The following is a 27,851-nucleotide window of genomic DNA, read 5'->3' as shown; positions in this document are numbered from 1 at the left end:
ATTCGTTCGGCAGTCTTGCCTGGTTTACTTCCCGCTGGTGCCCCGTAACAACGCGGTGTTGAAAGCCGGTGGTCCAGCATAGCTTGCACCTGTCGAAATGTCGGTTCGATCGGGAAAATCATCTACTATGTACTGAGTACGTCGACCGTTCTGTTTATACTCGTAGCACTGACCCTCCATTCACCAACTGCCCCAGTTACGAGTTATGTACTGCGGCTAGAACCAGACTCTAGGCACACCTCGGCCAATTTTCCAACGTATATTAATTACGTAACGAGCGTTCGACGTTAGTATCGCTGATAGTTAGCTTCTGTCTGACGTAAGAGCGAGAGCTGTCCTTTCGAATAATGAACCTATAGCTTCGAGCGAAGCGGCGCGATTCTTTGGAGGTGGGACAGACAGCTAGCGATCAATACCGCGATGCAATTCGCGATCGCAGTACCTTCGAGGTGGTCGCCGCTACTCCGAGCGCTGAGAGAGTTGAACTCAATCTAATTCGGTTACCTACCTTACACGAGCCAATAATCTCTCCGCCCTCCTCTCCCCTCCTCCGTCCACCCGTCGTACGCTTGAATAACAGTGATTGCTAGTCGCGTGCGTATTTTCGTTGCGACACAGCGGTGATTGTCACGCATGTTTACGCATTCACGAATAAAAGTAAACAAAGCAGGATCACGCGTCCGTTGCGGCTCCGAGCCGATAAATTCATCCCCTAACAATAAGTGGCAACATCGGCGATCTTCTTTTGTCACTCAAACGTTAAAATACCCCTTTTATTGTTAGCCTGCAGCGTTCAGCTTGAGAGTTTCTTGCGAATGACGAGCCGGCGTCTGACTCACGGAAGGGGAAGCCACGAGTTACGACAGCTGTCATGGAAAACGTTAACCGGGATGCAGGTGCGTTTGACTGATTAGGTACACTGCTTTGGTTAACGTGTCGTGCTACAGTCACGGTTCACGCTTCTTTTGTCCGTCTATATTATATTCTCTAGATTATAGTCCGTATATATATTCTTTTATTCCTATCTTGTATAATTGGTTTTATTCCGATCCCTGTACTTCCAGCGTTATCAAAGCTCCTCGCCTCCTTGGAAAAGAACAAGGCGGAACTGCCAAGCTGCACCGACGAAGAATTTGGCTTTCTGAGCGAACTGCTCAGGTCAAAAGAGCTCAATGCGCTGGTCAATGTTCACAACAAGATAACCAGCAACTCAAAGGATGACAAATTTTTTCCTGTACTCTCTAATGCCATGGATGTCGACATCGATGTTTTGGATCTACTATCGACAAGGACACATGTATCCGAAGATTGCAAGGAACTCTTTCATCTATTGCAGAAGCCTCATATCCAGGTAGGATGTCATAACTACATTTGTAAAGTAAACAATTCGGAAATCAAATATCCATGTATACCCTTCCTTTCCAAATATCAAGGCTTCGTGCGCGAATAAATTCAAGATCGAGGGGTGCAAAATTGTTAAACCTGTCCACTTTCCTTCTCGGGATTTTTAGTTTCTTGGTATTTTCAAAAATATTCCATTTATTCAGCTATTTCTCCATTTGCAGGGCTTGCTGTGCGCTCACGACTCCGTTGCTCAAAAGGACTACTACCCAAGGCCGCCAGAAATACACGCGGAAGTCGACGAAGATGAAGAGTACGTCAAACTTGTACAGCTTGTTAAATCCGACGAGCCTTTGGTACGTTCAATTACTTGATTTGCTGGGAATCGTTTAGTTTCAAAAGAATATAAAGAGGCGAGATTATAGTTAGGGTTCATTTATTGCGACTGCTTTTCTACTAAGAAGACGATGATACATTAGCTTTCTCTCTAAGAGAAACACAATTGTGATTGAAAAACTAAATATATTAACAAATATCTTTTATCATTGACAAACTTGCGTTGAAGTGTGGTGCTGAAGTTGAACCATTTGTGGTAAGTTCTTCACTGTGCTTTGGAAATGTTAGTCTCGTTAATGAAAAAAAAAAAATATCTGAATCAAAATGTTTCAGAAATTTTGCTTTTCGTGTAGTTTTGTTTTACCAAAAATAAACTGGCCATTTTTTTTTTACCATTTGGCAACCTGATCGCATAAATATTTTACAGTACGTGCATTTTACAGTACGGTTTCGAAACCGTTGTGCTGCCAAGTTTATTACCCTTATAAACATAACATTTTACAGTCAATTTAAAAAATTCAAAGAATGCTTTGATAATATTGAACGATCGTTAAATTCTTGCGCTTCGAGAGACGAGTTGTGTTCTCTGATTTCACTCTGAGCTGCACAGTCAGCAGAAATAGTAACCGTCTGGTATGCCAGGCTCTTGTTCCAAGTGGAATGCTTGAATTTTAAAGCTGTTTCTCTTTTCGTTTATTCAATAGAATTCAATGCATGGATGGAAAAATATAAAACAAATAACCATACCTGTGCAGCTTGCATCAATCGCATATTATTTACTTGATTAAAGGCATCGCCTAACAAAATAACCCTATATATCAGATTCTATTTTTTTATAGGGGGCGACGATAAGAAACTGCGAAGAAACCGGCAAGATCATCTTTGTTCGGATAATGCTGGGAGGCGCAGCGGATAGATCTGGCGTTATTCACGCCGGCGACGAGATTTGCGAGGTGAATGGTATCAGCGTTGAAGGAAAGACACCGAGTTATGTGCTGGAAATTCTGGTGAGCACACTTTTTAAGATTTCGTGATATTTAATAAGTACACGTCTCTATTTTTGCAATGTTTTCTTTTTCTCTCATTTAGAAAAATACGAAAGGCACCATCTCGTTTGTGATTATTCCAGCGGATAGCAAGTCTGGCGTCAGGGAAAGCAAGGTAATGAGGTATATTCTCAAACGAAAGCTTGGAACGCCTTAAATTTCTGTTCTAATTTCAAACTGTGTATATGTTGAGCCTAGAAGTAGTTCTTAAATACTCATTCGCAGGTTCGTGTTCGGGCACATTTCTCATACACCGCGGCTGATGATCCTTTCATACCTTGCAAGGAAGCAGGCTTGGATTTTGTCAAGGGAGATGTACTTCATATTGTTAGTCAGGACGATTCTCATTGGTTGGTATCGTCGTCAGGCGAGAAAGGTTGAAACAAAAAACTCTAATTTTAGGACATTACTTCAATTTCTAAGTCCTGAAAGCACGAATTAACAAATGTCAGCAATTTCTCGAACTCCTCTATTCGCAAAATTGATAAAAACTCTACTGAATAATTATGATACAACATTGTATTTAAAGGTGGCAAGCACGACGTGAAGGCGATCGCAATATGCGAGCTGGTCTCATACCGAGCCGAGCCCTCCAGGAGCGAATCATCGTCTTACAGCGTCACATGAAGGAGCAGAATGACGAAACTGACAACATAAGTAAGTGGTACACGTTGCTGTCCTATTAATAGTTTGATTATTTAGATTTTGAAGATCTATAGGTATTTTTATTTATAGATGTATTTCAAAAAAAGACTCAGAACTTTGTAATAGTTTTATAAAACTGAGTGTATTCAAGTATGGATGTATATAATTTCATTGTCTCCTGGTTTATTCTAGTTCTAATAAAACTTCTTGTATGTATAAAATATCAGCTGCAGTAGGTTATTGATCGTTACCTTATTATAGTCGAATGTGAAGGACGTGCTGCTGAATTATTATAGCACCTTTGGTGTTGCTTAAAAAGTTTTACAATCAAAATAGTTTCACCCGAGTGTTATTTCATTCGATCATCACAATTTGGTAAAGTTAAAGATTCTGTATTTCATACATGTGTGTGCCCGAATTTGTTAGAGTTTGTTTGTTCACTTTGACACGTTCGAAAAAGTCTTCCAAATATGTTTTGTTTCTATATAGGACATGAATTTTGGCTAACTAATATATTTTGCATTCCCCAGTTACAACGATGCTTATTTGTGGATATAAATGCAGCAATCAATCCCCTGCTTCCTTGTTTCCTAACTCTATCGATGGAATTTATAATGAGAGGATAAAATAACGTTGAAGATATTTGAAAAACAAAAAAATAATCGAGAACTACTCTTAACAACAATTAATCACCTCAGATCCCTAACATTCGATTAGGTCTGTGTTCTGTTCCAGTGCCTTTGCCTGCCCTGTGCCCTCGTCCCCAGACCTCCTCGCACGTCGTGCCCACAAAGTGCAACTTGCAAGCTCTTAAGACTAAAAAGATCATGTATGACGTGGCAGAAAACGATGACTTTGACCGCGAGGAGATGCCAACTTACGAGGAAGTCGCCAAGCTCTATCCGAGGCCCGGGTCCTACAGGCCCATCGTTCTTGTTGGGCCTCCTGGAGTCGGCAGGAACGAACTGAAGCGCAGACTCATTGCTACTGATCCAGAAAAATACAGGACGCCAATCCCCTGTGAGTATATTGAAGAAAATAAATTTGATTACCATTCTGCAAGCATGCCTCTGCCAGAAAATCAATGAAATAAACAAGCCAGCTTCTGAAGGTCCTCGGATTTTCGAAATTACAGATAACCCTAATTACAATTTTATATCTCCCGTAAACAAACTGTCTCTACTGTGTAACAAGCACGTTTATCAGTTTGATCCTTGCAATAGCCCTCCCTGTATTGTATTTGTGAATTTTAAAATATAAACAAGTATTTTTTTTCCTTTTTTTGCTATCTTGTTATGTTAATATTTTTTTATTCTATCAAAACTTTTTTTTTTTCTTGTATCATTCGTGTATTAAGGGACTTTCCCTTTATTATGAATAAATAAGTAAATAAATAAATGACTCGAACAATTGTTTCCATCAAACAGACACTTCAAGACCACCCAGACTTGGCGAGGTGAACGGCAAAGAGTATTTCTTCGTGACACGTGAAAGGATCACCGAAGACATAGCCTCTGGGAAGTTCGTAGAGTATGGAGAATATAAAGGAAATCTTTACGGCACAAGCAGGGAGAGTGTAGAATCCCTGGTGAATGCCGGATACGTTTGTGTGCTCAGCCCGCATTACCAGGCCGTCAAGATGCTGCGAAATCCGCAGCTCAAGCCGTTCGTTATCTTCATCAAACCACCTAAATTCGAGATCCTTAAAGAAACTAGGAACGAAGCAAGGGCAAGATCCACATTTGACGAGAAAAACTCACGGGGTTTCACGGTACGGAAATGAGTAATGACGGTCAACTCTACGATATTTTTCTCACTTGTTTTAGCACGTTATTCCTCTTAATCGACACTGTTTCAGGACGACGAGTTCCACGAAATGATTCACCGCAGTGAGCGAATAGAATACCACTATTCTCATCATTTCGATGAAACTATCATCAATGCAGACCTGTCGATGGCTTTTGAGCAGCTCGTAAACGCAATTATAAGAGTAGAAACTGAACCCATGTGGGTTCCGGCCTCTTGGGTCCAGTGAGAAATTTTGGAACGAAGAAGCCCAAGTAGCAGAAGCAATCCGAAGAGTTTGATACTGAGACGCGAAATCGAGCCGTTGCCGCAGCCTGATTGAGGTATCGTTTGAAAACAGCAAAATTTGGTGGCAGTGGTGGTGGTGGTAGAGAATTTAGAATGTCACATCTTGAGAATAGTTCAAAAGTTCGATCGTCAGTTTGGAAAATGATTCTTCTCTGTACAGAAATTGAATTCGCTTGGAAGATGAGAAAAGTGATATTTTCTGCGAAATTTCTAGGCTGCTGGCGTGCGCGATTAATTGATCGGATTTATCATCGTATCCCGGATTTTTCTTACTATTTCGAGACATTTGCAAAAAGGAAAGAAAACGTAGTACACGTTTAACTAGACAAATACATATATATCGTATGGGAACATTCCGTAACTTGAGGTTCGACAGAATCAGTGAAAGGGCGTTAAAATTAGAAACGTGCGAGATTAATTCTTTCAATTTACGAGATCGCCATTTGTTCGCGAGTTAACTAATTTTAAACGGATGCTGCGCTTAAAACATCGTTTTATAAATCAACGGTATGCTTAAAGTAATCCTAAGGTAACGTGTTGATATTACCAGCTGTGTTGAATCGTCTTGCAGTAAAAAGTTAACTAGTTGAGTAATTAACAAACTCATGCTAAACTCTTGTCGTTAGAATCCTCAATTATACCAATTGAATCATAACCCCATGAAAGAGTGTCACGAAGTTTTTGGGTACTTGATAATTTACCTATTTTCCCATCCAACTTTGCGTGTTAGAGCAGTTTGAACGGTAGCACGACGTTCCCGCATTATACGTATAGGTATTCAAATACGGATTAGTTGAGTCCGATGATCGCTTGTAACACATTATAAGAGAGTAAGGGGAGAAATATGAAAAACATTTACGTCGCGGTGTGTTTAACCAAATGCGAGATAAATTCATATTGTATTACTATTACCATCAGTACTATTATTATAATATAAATAATAATTAACTAACTCCATTGTTGTTGACTGTTGCCAAATGGATAGACAAAGAATTAAAACAATAATAATGTTAATAATAATAATAATATCCTACATTGTATTTTCCACTTGAAGTATAAATAATTAGCTAATCGATGTTCATACATGCATAATGTGTCGCAGTATCGCTATTTTCCATACCAAACAATTCAAGAGGAACAAAAACCGATATTGCACCTTAATTAACTTCAAGTTTCGTCGGTATGACGGAATTCGTTGACTGTGAAACTCATCAATATATGCACGTTATCAATTGAAATATACAATTACAATTTCAAATATCTAACGTGTCTCGATTTCTCACTCTTCGGTTCGTTCTTCTCTTTAACCCCCAATCCCGAGCAATCTGTTATCTTCAAAATGCACTACCATTCGTATTGTTACTGCTGTTGTAATTATTGTACTCATTGTGTTGTACCGCTCCACATTATAATTGAACCGATCGCATCTGTGACATATCGAGGGGGGGGGATGTAAGAAGGAGGCCTAATAATAGATGACCTAGACACAGTTGGCCCGTGGTTTACGGGCAAAGGCCTCCAACGACCCGTGACATGAAAAATTGAATAAACTTTCAAAATCGTTCAGCTGATACTCGTTGCATCTAAGCATGTGTCTCTTTGCACACATGTATCGACTATTCAAGCGCATAATTTGCATTACAAACACCGTAAGCTCTCAAGCTATTATAATTCATACTCGTGACACAATAGCGCGGCGGCCTTTCCCCTCGCGATCTTGAATAAAAATCAATAAGAAAAAAAGCAAAGAAAATACCAACTTCGCAATGCACGCACTGGCCGCAAGTTAATCGTTAATCGAGGCACGATACGGTCATTACAATGACAATTAGGTTTAAATTGAGCGCACGGCGAAAGAAGCGAAGTCCAATACGCGTTACGACTCTGATTGTGAGGCGTGTGTTTTCTTATCACTTCTATGTGAAGAATTTGAAAACGGTTACCCCTGGTAGCGATGGCCACTAAGCTAAAAGTGATCGATTGATCGGGTCCAAAAAAATATTCGTACGTGACTCGATTGAATCGGTAAAAATTAATCGATGATTTCGTATTTTTTTGAAATGGCGCGTACGATCCCAAAATTTTGTAAACAGCTTCTTTTATCGGCGGTAGCCATTTAACTCGAAATCCCATATAACACACAAAACCCCATTAGGATAAACGTCTTCAACAGTCTTCAGTCAACGTATTATACCATATCAATTCTTAAGTATAGATGAAGCATGCACGGAAGAGATTGTCGACTTGTGTAGAAAAGTGAATGATAAGTGTGCAAACGAGAGAAAAAAAATTTCACGGAGCAAAGGCTCGCGTTGTATAATTACGCACGATCACGAAATGCGGCTGCGGACTATTCATAAGTAACCCATAACAATAAACGTAAACACACCGATATAATATTTGTATAAATATGATAACGATACAGTAACGCAAACTAAAATTGTATTTACGTATGTTATTATTTTCGGCTCACAGTATAACGTACATAGGTACATACTTATACACGTATATTATATTAAGAAGAGAATGGGATGTACGGCAACATTATTTTTATCCAACATTCGTACTTGCATACGGTACGTGTAACGCGGATTGCGCAATTTGCGCATCTTAAAAGATGTTTATAAACTTGGAGCCGGGGGGCGGCGATTTGAACGCGCACCGTGATTCCCAGATGAAACCCACGTATGTACCTCAGTTCTCGATCCTAACCAATGCCAACTGTTGTGTATGGTTTACGAATCGAATAAGAACGTGTGCTTAACGTGCAGTTAAATTACACGCGCGTATGCTTACACATACACATGGACGTGTAGGTATACAACTCGACTTTTGGCTGAAAATAAACCGAAACTAATTTTAAACCCGCATCCCGAGTTGTACGTAGGTACAACGTACGTGTATTTCCAACGTACGTCTGACGTACTTATGTGTGTACAGCTGTACACAGAAGAGGTTACGCATCGTCATCCGGAGAATCGAAACACTCAGGGATTGGCAGCAACAGTCTCGCATACTCGTGTACGCTTATTTTGGTTTCTCTTCTTTCTCCGATTTAGTAATAGGCCTCTGAGCGATCGCGTTAATCTACGCGATATAACCAGAGCTGCGTGAGAATTTATTATTATTATTATAAAAAGAAGACTAAACCCGGGAACTGTTGACTCTAAGATTATCTGTCTGAGGATATTCGATTAAGAATGATCAAGAATAATCGATTATTTTTCAAACTCGATTAATCGACCGATTCGATTATTTTTTCTCACAATCGGTTTTTGTTTTCTTACTCCCATGAACGACGCTATGTGATTAGAGTCAATTATTATCATTGTCTTACATACTAATTGTAAGTACACTTATTTCATGTAACTAGTGAAAGATGAATGAATATTTTCACCTGAAATTGAATAATATTTCAAATGAAACTATAAATTATCAAAAGACTACGGGCTGAAGTTTGCGAAACTTTGGTACCATATGCACCGTTTGAAAATAAGAATACGAAATAATCGATTAATCGATTTCTTTTTACCGATTCAATCGAGTCGTGTTCGATTATTTCTTTGGACCCGATTAATCGAAGCATCGATTATTTTTAGCTTGTTGTTAGTGGCGATCGCTATATTCGATAGAAGACAAAATAGACTAAAATAAGATGAAAAAAAAAACGATGAAACAACCGTGAGAATACCTCTATTTTCTCACCAACGTGTATCACAAGCGTTATTTATGTACTCGCGATGCGATTTCTCCCTTTTTTTTCTCACCTCCTTTCTTCCTTCCAGCCTACGTATGTATAACTATACTAGCGTACAACACGCGGAGTTGTCGCCGGTTATAAATTATTACGACTCCCTTCTGCATATATTTTGGCAAACAACACATCTAGGCGTGCGCGACTCCGGCCACGGTCGCGATTTGAATATAGGTACATGTATTCAGACACGAGACATACCTACGTAAACGCATGGACGGATAGGTTACAGGCATACCTAACGTATTATACCTACACCCCGGTATTTATCTGCCTAATTAATATTCCTTCGATACAACGCCTCTCCCCGTTTCGTCCCTGGAACTCCTTGGTCGCCCCCCAAGGTCGACCCCTGGAAAACTCTCGGGGTCACCGCGATCCTATAACTTCCGATCTAGCCTTGCGGATAGCCAGCGGGTGGCTAAAGGGGGAAGAAAACCAATGTCCCATGATTCGATCTGATTCAATGCAATTAATGTACGACAGGTGAAAAATCATCTCGATGATAATATAATCCTACTCACACGCGGCTTTGAATGATGACACAGGTCGATGAAAGAAAAATATTTTTTTGTGTAGTGTCTATTGAGATGATACATTTGTATTCTATACATCGAATAATAATCAAAATCATTACTTATTACTCGTAAAGTTTGATTCTGTCTTTTTTACGATGATAAATAAGTCTTGAAGAGTTTTTGGTTGATAGCTAATATGGGTGCCTGTTCGAAAGAAAAAGGAAAACGTTTTCACCAAGACGTGATGGACTTTGTCGTTATTAACGTTATCAGGAGCAGTATAATTAGAGCACGATGGAAGATTACGTTTGGGGTTTGATACGAAAATGTCCGCACGAAGAAGAATAGAAGAAGTACGAAAAACATTCATTTTTAAACCTTGTTTATCAATTCTTCTACATTCCTAGCTTATTATTAATTATTATTTTTGAATAAATGTGATTTAAACGCAAAATTGAAGTTTGCGCGGTTATTATTTACAATAAATATTTCAGAAAATAGGTAATTTTTCTTCAAGCAAACTTTTGTCTGATCAAACAATTTTTTCATTTATTATTTACGTAGAAGAAATTAAAATATGTTTTTTTTTTTCAAAAAATCACACAGCTACATGTATCACCGTAATTTCATGTTTTTCGCCATAGGTATACACATTTCCAAGTGATCAATATCGCGTCGTTGGCATTCTCTTGCGTAAACTCGACTCCACCTGCAGTTGCGGAAGAAGGAAAAGAAGAAGAAGAAAAAGATGAAGACGAGGGTGACGAAAGGAGAAGAAAAGAGGAAAGGGAGGAAGGAGAGGAAGGAAAATAACCATCCCAGATGTCTATTTCGGGAAAGGCGATATACGCACGTTGGAGTATAGGTACAATGTACTTGCATACCTACCAACCCAGCGCATCACGCGTGTGCTTCGCGAGCTTTATTTTGCTACACGGGCTATCGTAAATACTTGATACGCAGATGTGCGCAGAGTGAACCTACAACGTGACGAGTGAAGATTTAAATTTAACACGGTCGGTACAATACTCCCGCATCCTCGTGATGGACACTCGCGTGACTCCGGGGTCGAAAAGTCTGCCTGAAAATAGAACCATTTAGTTCGGAAAATTATGTAACTCAAGCTGCTGATGAAAGGTTTTATACACGCGGTACCTGCAGGCGTTCCTCGAGTTTAAAGCGTTGTTACAACGTCTGTATTGCAGCCGATCGGCGCTTCTTTTAATTCAAGACTTACCTCGATTTCGAATGAAAATAACAAAAATATTTATCAAAACGCCGTCGTACATATTCGAACAATTTTCCCAGGTGCGGCGCGAGAATATCCGAGATTAATTAGAACCCGGCTTCGTGTTTTATCGATAATTTTACAATGGAGAGAATGTAGCTTGCCGCCTGGCTCGAGGCGAGGCACCTGTTCGCGGCAGGCACAATGGCAGCCCATTCAGGATTCTAATTATCCCAGCTAACGGTTGTTGGAAGTTAGAAATCGACTCTGGTTAAATGTGAGGACGTTAATTGTTGTAGAGAAACCGCGAAAGTGTGACGAAAGGAAGTCTACGAGGATGTAACACCTGTTATCTATGAAACGAATGTATAGACGAATTTTTTAAGCGTAAAGAATTCAAATTTCTGACTCTGTCCTTAACCCCTTAACAGTCAGGCGAAAATGAGACTTACGTGCCACTTTTGTGTTGCAAAAAAAAAAAAAAAAAAATGTCGTGGACTTATCCTATAATTCAGCGACCTAAAAAATTATGATTTACCAAATCGCAGTCAAATCGATGCAGTAAAAACATGTTTTTTGTTTCCAATGCCTACATATATGCCATGACACCAAAGTGGTACGACTTTTTTCTGTCCATATGTTTCTGACACTGACAGTCAAGGGCTTAAAAAGGATGCCTGTACTTATGCATATGCTTATGCCTGTAATTTTCAGATGAAATTAAAGAGCGTCATTGAAATATTGGTAAAACATTCGTCAAGGATTGAGCAACAAGTTTGACTACCCGAGAATTATTGTACAGAGATGTTATCACGAATCCCCTCGAATTAGGAACACATCCCTGGGTTGTCCGTTCTGTATTTTGTAATTAAGTGAAACATCATCCTTGAGGTTGGGATTTAGGACAAGCCGTGTAGCACACCGAGACCTACACGCGCCCGTAAAACGTGGGTAAAATGTAGCAACTAGTCGTGCATGGCGATTTAGTTATGCCGAGAATGGCAGGCGTGTGCCGGTAACAACCGTCTATAACAATCAGGCTCCTGTGTATATATGCAGTATGTATAAGCATGATTACCCAGCAGTCAGGGAGAAGTGGGTTGAGTGTAACTTTGCATATCTACACACCTATCCATCCATCCATCAATCTATCTATCTATCTATCGTGGCTTTATACCCTGCACGCCCATATTTACACGTGCTTGCGTGCCTACGTGCCTCGTGCGTGCGTGCGTGAGGAAACACGCGGCGGTGGTTGCGTAAAAAACGTCCGACACGCCATCGAAGAGGGTATAGTACTCACGGTACGGAACGCCAAGCATCCCCCCCATGCACGGCACGCCATGTGTCAAAAGGTTCGAGGTATGCGACGGTTGGGTGTTGCACTGAAATCATAATTAAACGGGCCAAAAGGAGGATAAACTTTCAAAGAACGAATAATAAATTGGACGTGATAAATTCATCCGCAGATGTCTGTACGACACCGAAACAAACTGGCGTTAACAGTCGGATGGTACGAGGAGCTAATCAGCTGTTACAATATTTTGGCACCGAGATCAAAAGAGGGCAGACGGCACAACTGTTCGTGATAAACCGCAGTTCGGACCCCGAGATGGGCGTGCGGTGCAACGTAGTTCGTGTTTAAACTTGGAGAAAGTCGATTGGGAAGTTTTATTCAGCAGGAACTAATGTGGATCCATCGGAGTCTCAAAAATCGGCACACCGTGTGCAGGAATTCTCGAATAGGAAACGTTTCATCAAGTTGTGACTAAAGTGCGAACCTTACGGATCATTTGGGTCACGGGGCTGATTAGAAATCACGAGTTCTTGACCTGTGAACCACGAGGGCCATGCTCCATAAGTCAAGGGCCGCGGGTCACCGGGTCGGGTTGAAGGAACATCGGGATCCTTGGAGAAATGCAAATCCTCGCAGGTTGAACAACGGTACAATAAACGTACATGCGGATAAATGAAGAGTCATGGATTTTTTAACCCTGGATTGAAGTCGAGTTCGAGGAAATTTGAACGCCATAGTTATTCGAGAGAATTGAATACTCGACTAAAATATGCCCCACACTCCTGAGTCATCTGCAGTTGTGTCACCGAACTTGGCAGCGGTTACAACGAAGTCACAGCTAATTAAGTGGATCCAGGTTTATCAAACTTGGAAACTCAAGGAAAGGAGAGTACATATCTGAGTCGAAATTTAGCGCCTACTTTAAACCCTACGTAGGGTTCGTAAATTTTCATAAGAACGTTGAATGAATACAGTTGAAATGCGACACTTAATTTTCAAATGTTATTGAAACTTGTCAAAATGATGTCGGAATAGCCTTTGGATTATTCACTGTCAACACTTGAATGTCGCTGTAATAACATATCTATAAAGGAGGAGTGACTGGTTCAATGGAAGAGCTGTAGATTGAATGGCGTCAAAATATCATTCAATCGTTTATTGAGAGCGTTTAACTTTGAGGAGTTGGAGGTTCAATGTACGGTTCGTTCTCAAATTTCTAGAAGATAAAGGATCAATGTAGGAGTTCTGGGTTCAGTTTCCTTCAAAGTAGGTTTATATGACCCACGATAGGGTCAAATTTAGGCGCTAAATTTCGACTCTGTTATATTCAGTTTCCGGAAGGGTGCAGAAGAAATCGAGGAGCCTATTCCCTAACCGGGATTCGATGTTCTAACCCGATAGGTAATAATTCGTTTTCTCGAGAATCGATAATTTATGGTACTGGAAGTACAAGGCGGCGTCGTATCCGCACCCTTGTTGAAGGAAAGGCGATATGACGTGTGTGCGGAGAGAGGGTTGTTTAGAGAGAGGGTCTACATACAGGCGCAGCACCTTGGTGCTAATCGCGCGTGCGTGTCGCGTGCGGCGGGCGCGAATTCCACCCTCGTAGACCAAGGGTAGACACCTCCGTACTTCCAGAGCTGCGAACAACAATCCAAAGTATCGCCCCTCAGACGCGGAGTGCCGCAGAGTCGCTCACCCTCGTTGTCGGATTGAGGTTCCCTCGATTCCGTCTCTCGGAGTCTTCGGTTCTACGGTTACAGCACAGGTCTGCAAAATAATACTTTTTTTCAGCTGCATGGGATGTTTTCGGCAAATATTATGTTTTCGAGTGTGGTGAATCCAAAAATTACTTACATTTTCCGCCGTCACGCGCAGTATTCTTGCTAAATACAAGGTGTTTGCATAACAAAAAAAGCATAGCAATAATGAAAAACAAATTTAAACAAACAATTTCTTTACGAAATTTATTTAACAATCCGTGTTTATTCTTTTCGCCTATAACGAAACCTTTTCGTCTTCTCTTTTATACACCTCCGAAGACGCTTACGCTTTCCATTTTTTCTTTCCCTGGGTGTATTTATTCTTTACATCTCACTCTAATACACATTAAATGGAAGTAAGATATCACTTTTGCACAGGACTTTTAGAACCAAGAATAAGACACTAGATTTCGAGTTAAACGAGAGCTTCACTCTAAATGAAACTATGAACGCGAGTTGAAGCAAAAACCTTACGCGATGTAACTTTTTGAATACTTTTCCCTGTTTCAGTGAGTGAAAATCTATAATAAACGGTATAAAAAAACCTGTGCACTTTTTTCGTTGCAGACCTGCGAGAGGGAAGACCTGAATCGTAACCGGCCTCCGTCGCGACTCTTCAACTCAATTACGCAATTGCCCTGGAAGCCTAACGCGATTACCATTCTCGTATTCAACGTCAACAATTTCGACGCGATGCGAAAGACAGTGGAAGACTCCTTTCTCTACGATACCTCAAGTTTCGGATGTTCGTTCACGGGAATCACGGAGCTTTCCTGAGACAATCATACAACCAACGGAGTCGTTGAAAGTTTTCTCGTATAAAAATTGTCCGATCGAATTAAGCAGTGCGGAGCTTGATTTATCGTCTACTCGGGTTGATTCGCAGCGCGCAATAAAAGCCGTTCGCGATCCAACCTCTACGGATGTTTGCACCGCAACGGAAGAGTGTTTATTATTGCCTCGGAGGCGCGAGAACGGCTAATTAGAAACGAAGCCGAAGCCCCTCGGGCTCGAATTATCTCGAGGTATTTACTCGATCCAGACGCCGTGCGGGTCGGCACCCATTGTACGCGCAGCTCTCAATCAATTGATCAAATTTGCTCAGCATTACGGTAAACCTGTTATAACGTAAACTTTTGGCGATTTCGATGCACGTGACGTAGGAGGTGAAACGCGTAATGTCACATCGACGCGCGCAGTGCGTCCTCCGAAGTATAACAGGTGCTGCATCGAGACGCGCTTCGCTTATTTAAAAGGTCGAGATGGTCGTCAGCGGAGGAAGAATGAAGGAGAGGAACAGGTTCCTGCCTCCCGAGGGCTTCAATGATCAATTGAAAAGGGTAAGTCGTTCAACAATCCTTGCGTAAAGATCCACGGAGAATCTAGCCGTCGTAAAACAAGCGTGACCGTTCATTGCCATTGCCTGCCGTCTTGAAGGGTTTAACCTGGTCGCAGGAGGCCGAAATAAAGCGAGTTTTCGAGGATTTTTCAACACGTTGGGGTGACATTTAACTTCATTCTGATATTTTTTATTTGCGAAAATAATGATTTTTAAAGCTGATAGAGCCGATCTCCGGGAGCACATCTAAAAAGGCGTCTTGCGGTGATGAAGATATCTGTTGACCGGATCGTGTAAAATAAGAAAACAAAAACTATTTACTTAATGCGAGGTATTATCTGGTCTTTGATCGAAGGAATAGGAAAAATATTAATTTTTAACAAAACGGCGGGTTGACAAAAAAAAATTTCGATTTTCCATAAAAATTTTCACCTCAATTTGCTTATAAAATGAAAAATATTTACCGGCTAGAAAAAACCTTCGATCAAGGACTGAAAAATGTACCTATTCATAAAGCATGTGTAGAAATTTGAGACTGATCGGTTCAGCGGCTTCCGAAAAATCTTGCCCACCGACTTTGAAAACATAGTTTTGAGAAAAACGCGTGCTAAGTTTCAAAAACACTTTCAAGCACTCCGGGGTGTGTTTGCAAATGTGCGCGTAACTTTGAGAATATTTGTCGAATCGACATGAAATTTCCTGTGCATATACTCGAATGTATGTACATTAGGAAAATGAAAATAAAAAAAAAAACCGTCGATTTGAAATCGACTGAAAACGGTAAAGATGCGTTGTTTCTCGAACTCGGACGTCATTCTCCCCACATTCAGGCTCTGGAATCAGTTTCCGTCGCGTGAAGCTTAATAATTGGCGTGCGCACGAATATCGCCTGGTAGGTTCGTACATAAAATAAGCTGTTTACACCTGATGTTGGTTCTCAAAAGAACCAGGGCTCGACCGAGACGATCGTCCAGCGACGGAGCGCGACTGCGAGGTTTCAGGAAAATTAAAATATCCAATTTCCAATAACAAACCTGGATCGATCCCGAGTCCAGGTCCCGAATCCTCTCCTATGATCGGCTGGAATCTTTCCTCAATCTTATCGGAAAGAAAACGGAGCCTGGACGCAGGTTCGAGTCCTTGAATCGTGACCTCTGACCCCGGTGGTTTAGTTCCCGCTGATCTTGGCACGGAAGAAATCCTCGTTTCTATTTCCAACTCCATCTACTTGGCACGAGAAGGATTTCCGATCGGAGCGTGCATGCTTTTGACTTTTTACTGCAGCCCGTCGCTCGTACGCTGAAAGTGAATTATCCCCGAAGCCGGGTCTCGGATTCTCCCCGGATGAACTTGAGGGAAAATTTATGGTGCAGGTTGCGGGTCGACGTGCGATTTTCGGGGAGGATGAACCCGGAGGAGGAATCGCTGGTGTCGCTTAGGCGCCGGGGAGAGGAGAGGAGAGGAGAGACAGGCACGTGCTGAGCGTGACCACAGAAATAACGCGCACGTGTTCGCAGGCTTAATACTAAACCCGAACGTATTATACGAACAGAACTGGGCGCGACTCGCGATGCCAATGTGCAGCGTGGTAATTATAGGACATGTAGGCATGACGGTTTGTTTGCGAGGGATCCGGTGAAAAGGTGCGGTTTTGTTACTCGGATCGCTATCTTTCTCGGCAAGGGTATTTCAACCCGAAAATCCAATGGGGAATTGTAATTACATTTTTCTAATCAGTCGTGGACAAGCCCGTTAGGATGATTAATTTTTTAACTTTATGTTCCTTTTTTTCAAGATGCTACTTGATAAATTTGTGACCAATATTGAGAAATCAAAAATTGGCGTAAAACCTGGAGGAAGTAAGAAAATATCTAGAGGACCAATTATTGTAATATTTTGTATTTATTTTTATGTGCACACCTCACGGACTTGTGTGTGTATATAAATATATATATTAGTTAATTTTTTCGTATCGTGTTCCAATTAATCATTGTTCATAAAAATCATTACCGAAAACGAAACAAGGACATGATGGTGATGCGATAGTCCTATTTCGGTAACAAAAACTGTTATCCAAATTTCTACCAGACGATTAATCTTTCGGATGAAAGCCGAGAACAGCCAACTGCGGAATTGTTAGACGTAGTTTGCCGTTGATTGGTGAACGATTAATTGGACCACGATGCAAAAAAAATAAACTAACATATATATATATATAAGTATATATATATATATAAGTCCGTAAAGTGAACACGTAAAAATAAATAAAAAATAGTAATCGGTAGCGACCTCTAAATATTTTCCTATCTCCTCCAGGTTTTGACGACAATTTTTTTCTTTCAGTATTTGTTACAAATTTTTCGAGTGATTTTTTATTAAAAGAAAAGCTCAAAAATTAACCAATCTAATGCCCGTTCCAGATACTTTTGAAAATCTTTTCTTTCTTATATGCATCTATATCAGTTAAATCGGTGCCAAAGTTTTTTGTTTTCTTTCCACTTAACCGATAACTAATCTACCGTACTTCATACAGTCGGAAGTTTCCGTCGATTTGGTAAACTGATATGGAAGAACGAGAAAACCGTTTAAACACAGTTTTTATACGTAAATTTAGACCGACATCGATCAGAGAGACTGGGAGAAGACGCGAATTTCGAGATACCGATCCGATGCACGCTGATCTAGATAATAACAATCGTTTGCATCACGCGGTGCAAAAATGACGACGGTAGCGTATATTAACCGTCGTTTATTTTCGGATCCGTGTATGTAGTAGCATTAATCCGGCACGAGACCGCGGGGACGAAATCCGACAGGAAGAAAGGTGCCAAAAAATAAATGGGGGATCCGAAAACAAAACAAAAAACAGACAATAAAAATAAAAATACAACACCAGAGAGCGTGATGTGAAAACGCTGCAAGACTAGGATATATTTAGTAACTAAAGGTAAACAAATAAAAATTAAAATCGCTCATAGCTACGGTATTAAACGCGTTCATGTTGCAGCGCAAATATTATACAATATCGGCACGTGTATGCATACGTGTGCGTTATATCCCGCGGTAATAACCTGTTGCAGATTGAAAAAATAAACGCCGCTACTCTTTGGCAATATAAAATCGCAGATTATAGCTGCGGATGTTGGAATTATACAAGATAGATATTTTGTTTGTATAAAATTCTTTTAAAAGCGGCGTAAGAATCAACTGACGTACGGATGCAGCTAAAGAATACAAGAAAAAAAATTTCCCCCAATACATCCACGATACCCAATATCACGTCGTATCCGAAACTGTTTTAGCGTATCAGGTCGAGCTGCGAGTTGACCGATTTTTTGACGCTGCTGGGGGGGACGCGACGGAGGTTGAAATTGCCAAGGTTTTCGCGGTCTTCACGGGGGTCCGACTCCTTCTACCGCGGTCCCAAGAGCGGTGGAAAGGCCCTCGATTCTGGGACCAGACCGGGGTCCGACGGCACTGCTGAGCCAACAACGTACCAAGTAAGACGCCTCGATCCGTCTCGTTATAATTTACTTCCTCGCAAAAGTCATTGTTCGACGTTTATAATATATACTTGGAGCGAGAAAACGACGCGTGCGCAAAAACCGAGGAGTTTCGAATTGCTTCTTTTTCATTCTTTGTTTTTTCTTTGCCGGCCCGCGATATTACACCGAGTTGCGCCTTGTGTAAATATAGCGCACGCTGAGAAGCGCTCGGCCAAAGAGAGAGAGAGAGAGAGAGAGAGAGAACCCACCACCGAAACTAACTACTACCTTCTCCACCTCTTCACCTCGTCTCGTCTCGAAGACGACGACGCGTGCAGAGTCGACCAGCACCCGGGGGACCGGAGTCAGATACTATCTGCAAAAGCGACGATACGCACGAAGTGCGCTCGCGTTTCGGTCCTGGTACCAATTTTTGTACCACTGTTCAAGTGCGTCCTGTGACACGGTACCAGTGCGATAACTTGCGGAGGCTGATTATTCTATTCTCCTCCTAAGTCGTGTAGAAATTTGAGGAATTACGGGCGGCGCATCAAGCTCGAATATCCTAAACTTGCAGTTCGGTGTGTTGTAACTCTTCCGGTAAGTGTTCATTCGCTCAATGACACGAGTGCTCGTCGACTATTATTCGTTGGATGTGATTAACATCGTCCGAGTATTAAGTATGTTATAGACGGAATCTAAATGCGAGTGGGTGTAGAAATTGCGAATAATTCACAGTGATAATCTCGTTGTAGGTACAGGAATTGTGGGTCGCACTGTTTGGTGATGAATTTAAGAGTGTTTTGAGGTATTTGACAGTGTCGCGAGTGTCAGCTGCGAGGAACAACACTGTTAATTAGCATTTTTCTCAATCTGTCACTTTCGCATTGACTAGCCGTTTTTTTTTTAATCGTCTTTGTTGTCAATCTAACGGATGCAGTAGGTACTTGTTCGAAAATGAGAATGCTGATGTTATGCTAATTCTTTTGTATTACAATGACATTAATAACGCGGTTTGAACTTGGGTCGTTAGTTCGTTGAGTGTAAAACTCGGTTTTGCCGCGTCTTATGACTGAGCGAGATTGATGAACGTAGGTGTTATACCTACGCGGTATTTAATTCCGACAATTTAGAGTCTCGACGTGAAGCTCATACGCGCACATATTCGCGGTAAGAACATTATACGGTGTCTCCGAACACGCCGGTGCTTTCTTCCGTCGTTCGGTATCTGCGAAAATTCGTGTCTTCGGCTCTGAATCACGGAAAACGCGTAAAATCGTAAAGAATTAAGTCGAGAAAAAAAATCAAATTTATCATAATAACCGCGTTTTTGGCACAGCCGCTGCTGGGAGTTTAATCGTCTAAGTTTGGCGATAAACAGCTGGTGTTATTGTAGCGTAAACGTAATCACGGGTAAATTTTCGTCGATCTTTGTACGTACACAGTTGCCTACGGATATCCGTCTACAGCTGCTCATAAATTCTGACATTTGCAATTCCCATCGAGCAGGAATTCCAAATTCTAATTACTCACCGAATGCTTCCCAAGTTTCTATATCGGCTGAAATAAACCTACCGATGCCACGCCCGCGTGGGTTGCGGTGGTTATACATTATATATTTTCGAAGCGAAATCAAATGACTTTGGATTTCGCTCCACCATATTGGATCTACCATTTTCATTTTTCAAATTTTGAGTTCATAATCATCGTAATCAGCGACCCAAGAAACAAATATCCCGTGTCAAATTTCATCTAAATCGGTTCGGTATGTTTGCCGTGCCCCTGAAAGGGTTGAATGGAATTAAAATAAAAATCTGAAAGAATCAGGGAATGATTTTTGAATTATGCGAAGCTGATTTGGGGGGTGAGCCGGTCGAAATTCAATGATGACCTTTTCAAGGTCCGCCCTGAATTAAACAGAAGCCGTAATAGCCTATTTTCGATGATCCGAAGTGCTTCGGCCCATTTTCATCAGCTCACGATCCGCTCAATTTGCCAATTTTTCCCCCAACTTTCACTTCGTCGATTAAACGTTTGCAGAAGGTCCGCCGTATCATCGCCGAGCACAGCGAGCGGCAGAGTCGCTCATCCTCGCGACCTAAGGTTGGTCCTTCCTCGTCCTCGGGAGCGTCGAAGTCCAGGGAGTTGACCAACTACAGCATAGTTGCCTCGACTCGTTGCGAAAACGCGCGGAACGGCCGCAACGGTTATACGGGCTTCTCCAGCTTCTCCGTCTGCGAAACAACAGCAGCGTCCTGCCAATCTCGTGCCGCTGTGAAAACCAGCGGCGGAACAGCCACCGGCCGAAGAAAGTCATCCAGGGTTAGAAATCACCAGGACATCGTTAACCTACCGAAAAAAAATTCCAACCTCCCTTTCATCCCGGAACCGTCGAGAAGAACTCGTCAAGACAGCGTCAAGGTGACTCTGGTACGCGCCAAGGAGTCCAGGGACCTTCCCTGGGGACCGGTGTCCGTCGAGGACAGGAACGGTGAGTCTGAATTGATATCTGAAACGCAATTTTCATCTAGCCCTGGACTTTGGGAGGATATACGTTCCCTGTGCTGCTTCATAATTTTCAGGGTGTCCTATCGGGTACCAGAGAAGATTGCTCGACAAGTTTCCCCCGGGATACTTTCAGAGTAACGATATTAGGGAGCCGGCGGGAAGACCATCGTCTTCGAGAGGGAAAACGGCGCAGGTATTGCGGGAGAACGGAACCTCGACGGTTCTACCGGAGAGCTACAAAAATCGCGTGGAACTTCGCCGGTCGCCGAGCACAAGTCTGCCGAGTAGCTGGAAAAAGCCGACCCGTGTTGGCGTCAAGAAGTCCGTCTCCTTCAGCTCGGACACGAGCTTTCAGGAGAAGAAGTCCCTCTTCACTTCGAAGACTCACGCCCACGAGGCCAAAGTCTATCACAAAGGTGTTCTCCAAGGTAATCAACTTGGTCTACTCGAGTCGAAACTTAGCGCCTGCGTTTCACCCTACCAAGGTTCATGTAAACTTACTTTCAAAGAAACCGAACCTAGAAATCCTACATTGACCCTTGAACTCCAAGAAATTTAAGAACAAACCGTACATCGAACCTCCAACTTCTGAAAATTGAATTAAAGTACCAAACCCTACTCTGACGGTCTCGGTAGACGATTGAAACCTATTTCGACACTATTCAATCTACGGCTTCTTCATTGGATCTGCAACTCCTCCTTTACAGATGTGTTATTACAGCGACATTCAAGTGTTCACAGTGAATAATCCAAGGGCTATTTCGACATCACTTTGACAAGTTTCAATAACATTTGGAAATTAAGTGTCGCATTTCAACTGTATTCATTCAACGTTCGTACGAATACAAAAAGCCTTTAAACTGATTGAATATACAGAAAATGCGATTAAACGCGTGTGTAAACCAATTCGTATTTATTGCGATTTTAATTTGATTTCATACGTTTTAATCGTATTTTTTGTATTTCGATCATAATCAATCAGAATCGATTAGGATTTTGAACGTTGAAGGAGGGTTTCAAACGAACAGGTTTAACCCCACCTCTGGAGGGTGAAAGCAGGTTCCAAACGTACCCTACTTTGAGCCTAAACTCGGTAAATCGGTAAATTTTGTACATTTTTATCGTCAAAGTAGGATCTGATATTAGATTGAAATAGAACCTACTTTACTATCTTTAAGCCCTACGTAGGAGTTCGTTTAAAGTAAGCATTAAATTTCGACTCAGGTACTCTCCACTCGTTTAGTTTTTTGTTTCTACTCTTTATCTCTCATTTTTATTCCATCACTGATTCCCAATCTCGATCGGAGATCTATTCTCCTCGTGCACAAGTCAAACAGTCGATGAATTATTGCCCGTCGATAAACAAAGCCTCGAGGCTATTGACAGATCGTGTTAGAAAAAGACTGCCGGTCGAGACGTGTAATGATCAGTCTTGTCGAAGTCGACTCTTGATCGTTAAATTTCTTACGTCCGCAGATCGGGCATCGCCGATTTTCGAAAGCCTGCGAGACGCCGTGGCCACGTCGCCGTCGCCGACGGCCACGATGACGACGACGACGACGACGAGCACTACAACTGCAACAACGACGAACCTCGGAGGACCGTTGGCCCTTGTCAGGGCGGCCCGTGACGGTAGCAATTCGGCCCTCCGGCAGATGATGGCGAACGCAAGAACGCCGCAAGGCGGCAGGGAGATAAACATAAACGCGCTTGACGCCAGCGGCAGGGTGAGTGTGCGTTTTTTTTTTTACCCCCCCGCTCCTCCTCTTCCTCCTCCTCCTCATCCTCATCCCTTTGTTAAACGCGTCGCTATAAATACGGACCGATGAATAGCGGGTAAAACAGCGCTTTCGGAATCCCCAGCAATGCGACACGCGGATTAATTCACATTAACCGAAGCCACGGGCCGTTTAAATATTCCGATCAAAGCGCTAAACGTGCTAAATGAACCGTGTAGCTAATTCGCGGGTGATCGTTGCAAAATCCCCACAGCATTAGTAGTCGTTGTAACGACTTTTGTCCAAGGATTACACGATTCGCAAACCGCATGCGGCCTCGTTAGGCGTATTATACCTATACACCATACGTGATTTTTCTATAATATGTACCTACTGTTGCTCATTTCTGCAGACCTTAATCGTCATTCAATGTATAAATACGCTCATTTCAATACCATGTTGGTCAAATTGTCGTACACCTTAATTATTATTCTGCAATTGCGCTCTGAGAGACCAAATTAATCTACTCATTGCTCTTTACACATACCTACCTTCTATTTACAATCTATGGTTCTTGACTCTGTGTAAAATTTTATCTTTTCAACTTATTCTGTTGCACACTTTGTATTCATTGTATTTTTGCCTTATGATCGTTAGAGGCCTTTGACAACTAAATAAACATTACATTACATTACATTTTTTTGCCCCGATTTCAGACTGCCCTGAGCTACATGGCTGGGGATGGAGCTGCGGCGATGCTTGAGGCTGCCCTCAGCTTTCCGGAAGTCGATGTCAACCTGCCGGACAACGAGGGTAACACACCACTGCATTTCGCCACTCAGGCCGGTGAGCGTCAGCGTTATTCAATAATCATTGAATTAGTAATCTACAGATTGGTTGTATAACTATTTTGCAAGACATTGCGAAGAAACGATGTGAATCTTGCTTGGTAGCTTCGCGCAGAAAATTTTTATTGTGAAAAAATCCAAGGATATGTGAAATAGAAATGGGCCATTAAGAAAAAAAAAAAAGAAAAAAATCACAACAAAGAGAAAAGAAAAAAGAAGAAATCATGTCAACAAGAAAACTGTGCTAAATTCGTGATCTGTCAAATTATTCTTGGCCAGGTTTCAAAATATACCTACATAGATTGGCTGCCCCATTTACGAATGATTTTACACACCGATCGCGGTCGCCTTCTAATAATCAAAAAGCGGGTCCGCGAGTCAATTTGACATTTCGTGGACTCTCGGGGAGCCCTCCCTCCCAGGTTGCCAAATTTGAAGAGGCCTTTTATCTCGACGATTTTATAGACAATTTTTTTTTTATTGCTTCGATGAGACCTTATATTTTCTTCGCACATTTTGTTTCTGAAAAAATATTTATATTCTAATGCCCAGCTGGGAATCGTTGACGGTTCAAGAGTTCCGCGAAAGCTCGGTTATAAACCTCGGCACGGAGCGTAAATCAATCAATTTAGAAGGTGTTATTGATGTTTCCATCTCTCCTGCCTCGGGCTCTCTCAACGCGGTTCCTGCATGTAGCCCAGGCTTTCACCTCCTCCAATCGAATTGCTTTGTCGGCTATTTTCAGCCCCCACCAATCACATCGCCACGCGACTATCACACTATGTCGAGCAAACATTTCCCTGCATCTGTGTGCGCCTGTACAATCTGCAGACGCTTACCAGCCTACCTTCATCCTTCGTTCTTTTTTCGGCACCCCGATAGCTCTTCCAAAAACGAAACTATTCGGCCCTGAAAATGCTCCCACGCTTCCGTTTTTCCTAGGACGGAAGTCGTCGCCCTTATTACGCACATACTGAGAAAAAACCTATTTGCAACCACTCGGGTTTCAACGTTTCACCGATCATTCACAATGTTTAATCGATTTCAATTCTACCTGCGATTGCGCCAGCCTGTTTAACTTAACATGTAAATTGAGGACTAACGTCGACAGACAAATATCATTTTTACAATGCCAAGTCGAAGTGATGTAATAGGCGGTAAAAAAAATTCTCGTAAACATAAACAATAGACATGCGTTCGAAACTTTCTTGGCTTGACCTGTCTACGATGATTCCTTTGTCTGAATTTTGTTTAAGCTGTTTTTAGATTGTATACTAGCTAAAAGAAAAAAAACTTTATTGAACACACTTTGCATGATTATTTCCCCAGGAAAGTAACTTTGGAGTGAAATCCTGGTAATTTTCATAGTTTATTATGTAATCGCAGCCCTCCGACGGATTGTGAAGTTTCAATTTCTTGTCCCCTCCTCCGAGTACTTTCGAAGGATAACGGAACTTTACGATCTTATATTGTTCTCCAGGCCAATTAGAATGCGTGAGTATCCTTCTGCAAAGGTGTCCGGGGATAGAGGTTGACGCTCGAAACACTTTGGGATTCACGCCGTTGATGAAAGCCGCAATTCAGGGCAGAACTAAGTGCGCGAAGATCCTTTTATTCGCTGGTAAGTGGTACGGGTGCCATTAGATTATCTGAAAAAGAAAGAAGATCAAACGTACTCTTGCGCGCTGCGTATAAAGATATTTTGTTCAACTTTCTACACTCCAAATAAATTCCAGGTGCCAATCCAACCCTCAGAGACTACGGACGAGGCTTGCGAGCCGAGCAATGGGCAAGATTCTGCGGTAGATACGTTTGCGCCGAGATAATCGAGCGGTTCGCGAGGCACCGACTCCTGGAGCGAACGACCTCATGTAGATGGGGAAGCGAACCTGAGCTGGCGGCGAGAGTACTCCAGGGCAAGGTGAGTCCCTGGTGAAGAAGACGACGGGCTAGAAGAAAGACCTGACCCACGACTTGACTGTCCACAGGTGACCCCGGTACCCACAAACCTGCCCCCACAACCCTCGACCCTCAAGTCGAAAATACGGAGGGTTTTCAGGACCAGCTCGGGTCCTGACAATCGCAGCTTTTCCCTCGTCTCTCAGCTGACCAGTGCTGCTCTTTGTGCAAGCAGCCCTGCGCTTCCGAGACCTGGTGAAGTGCCACCTGTTGTGAAGAGCCTGATTCGCCCTTTGAGCGTCCCTCAGCTGAGGTAGGACGATTTATTCAAATCAGGGTGACCACTGATCAGGGAATTCTGGAAAACCTGGAAGTGTCATGGGATTCTGAAATTCTGGAATAGTTAGGAAAATGTCAGGGGTTCTTGTGGAAAGTCAAGGAATCGTTGACTAATTTTTTCTCCATAATTATTATCGTCGCACAATTATTTTAAGTATTAGATAATTCAGATGGAATAGAAATTTTTTTACCATCGCCGGAAGATTCTCTTCAAACTTTAAATATTCATAAATATTATATATGGAAAATAGGTATATTTTTTTCAATTTTCTGTAACCAATTTATCCAAATTGGTCAGCGAAAATTATAAAATTTTTATCTGGAAAATCTGGAAAAGTCAGGGAATTTCGTGATGGAGATTTAGTGACCATCCTGTGGAAGCTGGTTTATTCATCTTACGATTTCGTTCTTCATGAGAGTCTCTCTAAACTTTTGATGTTTACAAGTTTGTCGCCAACAAGATCGATTTCTATCTATCTATGTCTCTCTCTTTCTTCATAACGTGTGTGATATTTACAGAATCACACTGGTGCCGTCGTCCGACGGCGCGCCGCCGGTGGGTTGTCGGGCGGGTGAAAAAATTCACACAAACTTTACGGAGAAGATTGTTTCCGAGAAGATTGAATCATCCGTGTCAAAGCCGCCCAGGTCGAAAAAAAAGAGCAAGTGAATCGCTAACGTTGCTTGTCTATCTTGCTGATTCTGGCGAGCAGCTCGGCCACCCAGGCATTACCACCTACCTATGTATAATACGGAGAGACAGCCAAACGGTATATGCCTAATTCACGATATATTACACCTAGTATAGGTTTACACTTTTACGTATTGTATTATAACTACTATTACTCTTATTGTTAGTCCCGTGCTCACTATGCAATATTGCTTATCAGTATCCAGCGAGCCCGAGCTGCGTTGAGATAACGACTCGTATCGTGGTCCCATTATATGCATATATCTTATTGTATACCGGCTCGTTTTCAAATTGTAAACAACGAATGGCATACCTTTCGTGCCTTCAATTAGCCGTGGGTACAGCTTCTACGTTTGAAACGATCAGTTATATGGTGCCATATATCAATTTACTCGTTATTTATTTTTCTGTCCTATCGATTTAATACTTGTCGCAATGTTATATTACGCTATCTGTATATTGAAAATTTCGAGGTGACCTAAACACACCGTTATAAAAATTTGAAATAAGATTACCTCAAAGTTTCTCCAAGAGGTATTTTATAGTTGTACAAAATTGGATATTCCCTTAGGAAGTGAATGAATGAAGAGAAAATCGATCAGAAATTCACCCAATCGTAACGGATAAACATGAGTTCGCATAGACACATCAAGTTGAAACACTGTCTTTGATCACAAAGACCCTTGATCTTCATTAAATGCGCTCTTGAAATGTGTATTCGCAATAAACTCCACACAGCAGAATGTAGAGAGCTAAGATATAAAATAGTTTGCCTAAGCAAAAGTTACAGTATATACCTCAACGTTTTATCGTTTTGCGTAACTGAATAAACAGCAAGTGTCTCGACATTGAATCCAAGACGTTCTTCAATTTGATTGAGATTGCCGTAAAATATCCGTTACAAAGGGTTAGTCATGGTGTAATAATGACTGCGTGATCTGAATGCGTAAATTTTACAGCGTACGTCAGTTTTAAAACCGAGAAACGCAAAGGTATAAAAAC

At 41.7% G+C, this 27,851-nt stretch overlaps 2 protein-coding genes and 1 long non-coding RNA gene across 11 annotated transcripts; 2 read left to right on the top strand and 1 right to left on the bottom strand.

Annotated features, from left to right (window-relative positions):
- On the top strand, nucleotides 1-10,706 carry LOC124298535 (MAGUK p55 subfamily member 7-like). Of its 7 annotated transcripts, XR_006906836.1 has the most exons (13): nucleotides 1-136; nucleotides 784-896; nucleotides 1,065-1,351; nucleotides 1,566-1,697; nucleotides 1,907-1,933; nucleotides 2,517-2,684; nucleotides 2,767-2,838; nucleotides 2,949-3,073; nucleotides 3,253-3,380; nucleotides 4,086-4,388; nucleotides 4,796-5,139; nucleotides 5,227-5,497; nucleotides 10,379-10,706. XR_006906836.1 is itself a non-coding variant. In XM_046750677.1 (12 exons), exons 2-12 carry the CDS (start codon nucleotides 872-874, stop codon nucleotides 5,401-5,403), a joined length of 1,662 nt encoding a protein of 553 aa, XP_046606633.1. In that variant the 5' UTR covers nucleotides 1-136; nucleotides 784-871; the 3' UTR covers nucleotides 5,404-6,722. The 7 variants fall into 7 exon arrangements, 6 of the variants coding, with proteins under 6 accessions (XP_046606633.1, XP_046606630.1, XP_046606629.1 ...); XM_046750677.1 differs by lacking the exon at nucleotides 10,379-10,706 and having other exon boundaries at nucleotides 4,212-4,388; nucleotides 5,227-6,722; XM_046750674.1 differs by lacking the exon at nucleotides 10,379-10,706 and having other exon boundaries at nucleotides 4,104-4,388; nucleotides 5,227-6,722.
- On the bottom strand, nucleotides 4,250-16,560 carry LOC124298559 (uncharacterized). Of its 2 annotated transcripts, none has more exons than XR_006906838.1 (5): nucleotides 16,396-16,560; nucleotides 14,117-14,145; nucleotides 13,800-14,029; nucleotides 12,266-12,347; nucleotides 4,250-4,386 (listed from the first exon to the last, which is right to left on the bottom strand). It is a non-coding gene; the product is annotated as an uncharacterized LOC124298559 (long non-coding RNA). The 2 variants fall into 2 exon arrangements; XR_006906839.1 differs by lacking the exon at nucleotides 16,396-16,560 and adding an exon at nucleotides 14,754-14,889.
- Nucleotides 15,040-27,702, top strand: LOC124298533 (SH3 and multiple ankyrin repeat domains protein 1-like). 2 transcript variants are annotated; one of them, XM_046750662.1, is made up of 10 exons: nucleotides 15,040-15,362; nucleotides 18,664-18,861; nucleotides 20,887-21,337; nucleotides 21,429-21,782; nucleotides 22,831-23,081; nucleotides 23,789-23,918; nucleotides 25,401-25,541; nucleotides 25,657-25,841; nucleotides 25,909-26,132; nucleotides 26,678-27,702. In XM_046750662.1, exons 1-10 carry the CDS (start codon nucleotides 15,285-15,287, stop codon nucleotides 26,826-26,828), a joined length of 2,163 nt encoding a protein of 720 aa, XP_046606618.1. In that variant the 5' UTR covers nucleotides 15,040-15,284; the 3' UTR covers nucleotides 26,829-27,702. The 2 variants fall into 2 exon arrangements, with proteins under 2 accessions (XP_046606618.1, XP_046606619.1); XM_046750663.1 differs by lacking the exon at nucleotides 18,664-18,861.
- Nucleotides 27,703-27,851: the final 149 nt, after the last annotated feature.

Source organism: Neodiprion virginianus, chromosome 2 (assembly GCF_021901495.1).
Source record: "Neodiprion virginianus isolate iyNeoVirg1 chromosome 2, iyNeoVirg1.1, whole genome shotgun sequence".
Lineage (NCBI taxonomy): Eukaryota > Metazoa > Arthropoda > Insecta > Hymenoptera > Diprionidae > Neodiprion > Neodiprion virginianus.
The sequence above is the reverse complement of the archived record's forward strand: the minus strand, read 5'-3'. Positions and strand labels throughout refer to the sequence as shown.

Coding starts and splice junctions, on each gene's coding strand:
- LOC124298535 (XM_046750673.1), top strand. CDS start 872: ATGGAAAACGTTAACCGGGATGCAG. Junction 1,352..1,565: donor TGCAGAAGCCTCATATCCAG/GTAGGATGTCAT, acceptor CTCCATTTGCAG/GGCTTGCTGTGCGCTCACGA. Junction 3,074..3,252: donor AGTCAGGACGATTCTCATTG/GTTGGTATCGTC, acceptor TTGTATTTAAAG/GTGGCAAGCACGACGTGAAG.
- LOC124298533 (XM_046750662.1), top strand. CDS start 15,285: ATGGTCGTCAGCGGAGGAAGAATGAAGGAGAGGAACAGGTTCCTGCCT. Junction 15,363..18,663: donor TCAATGATCAATTGAAAAGG/GTAAGTCGTTCA, acceptor AAACTGTTTTAG/CGTATCAGGTCGAGCTGCGA. Junction 23,919..25,400: donor GCATTTCGCCACTCAGGCCG/GTGAGCGTCAGC, acceptor ATTGTTCTCCAG/GCCAATTAGAATGCGTGAGT.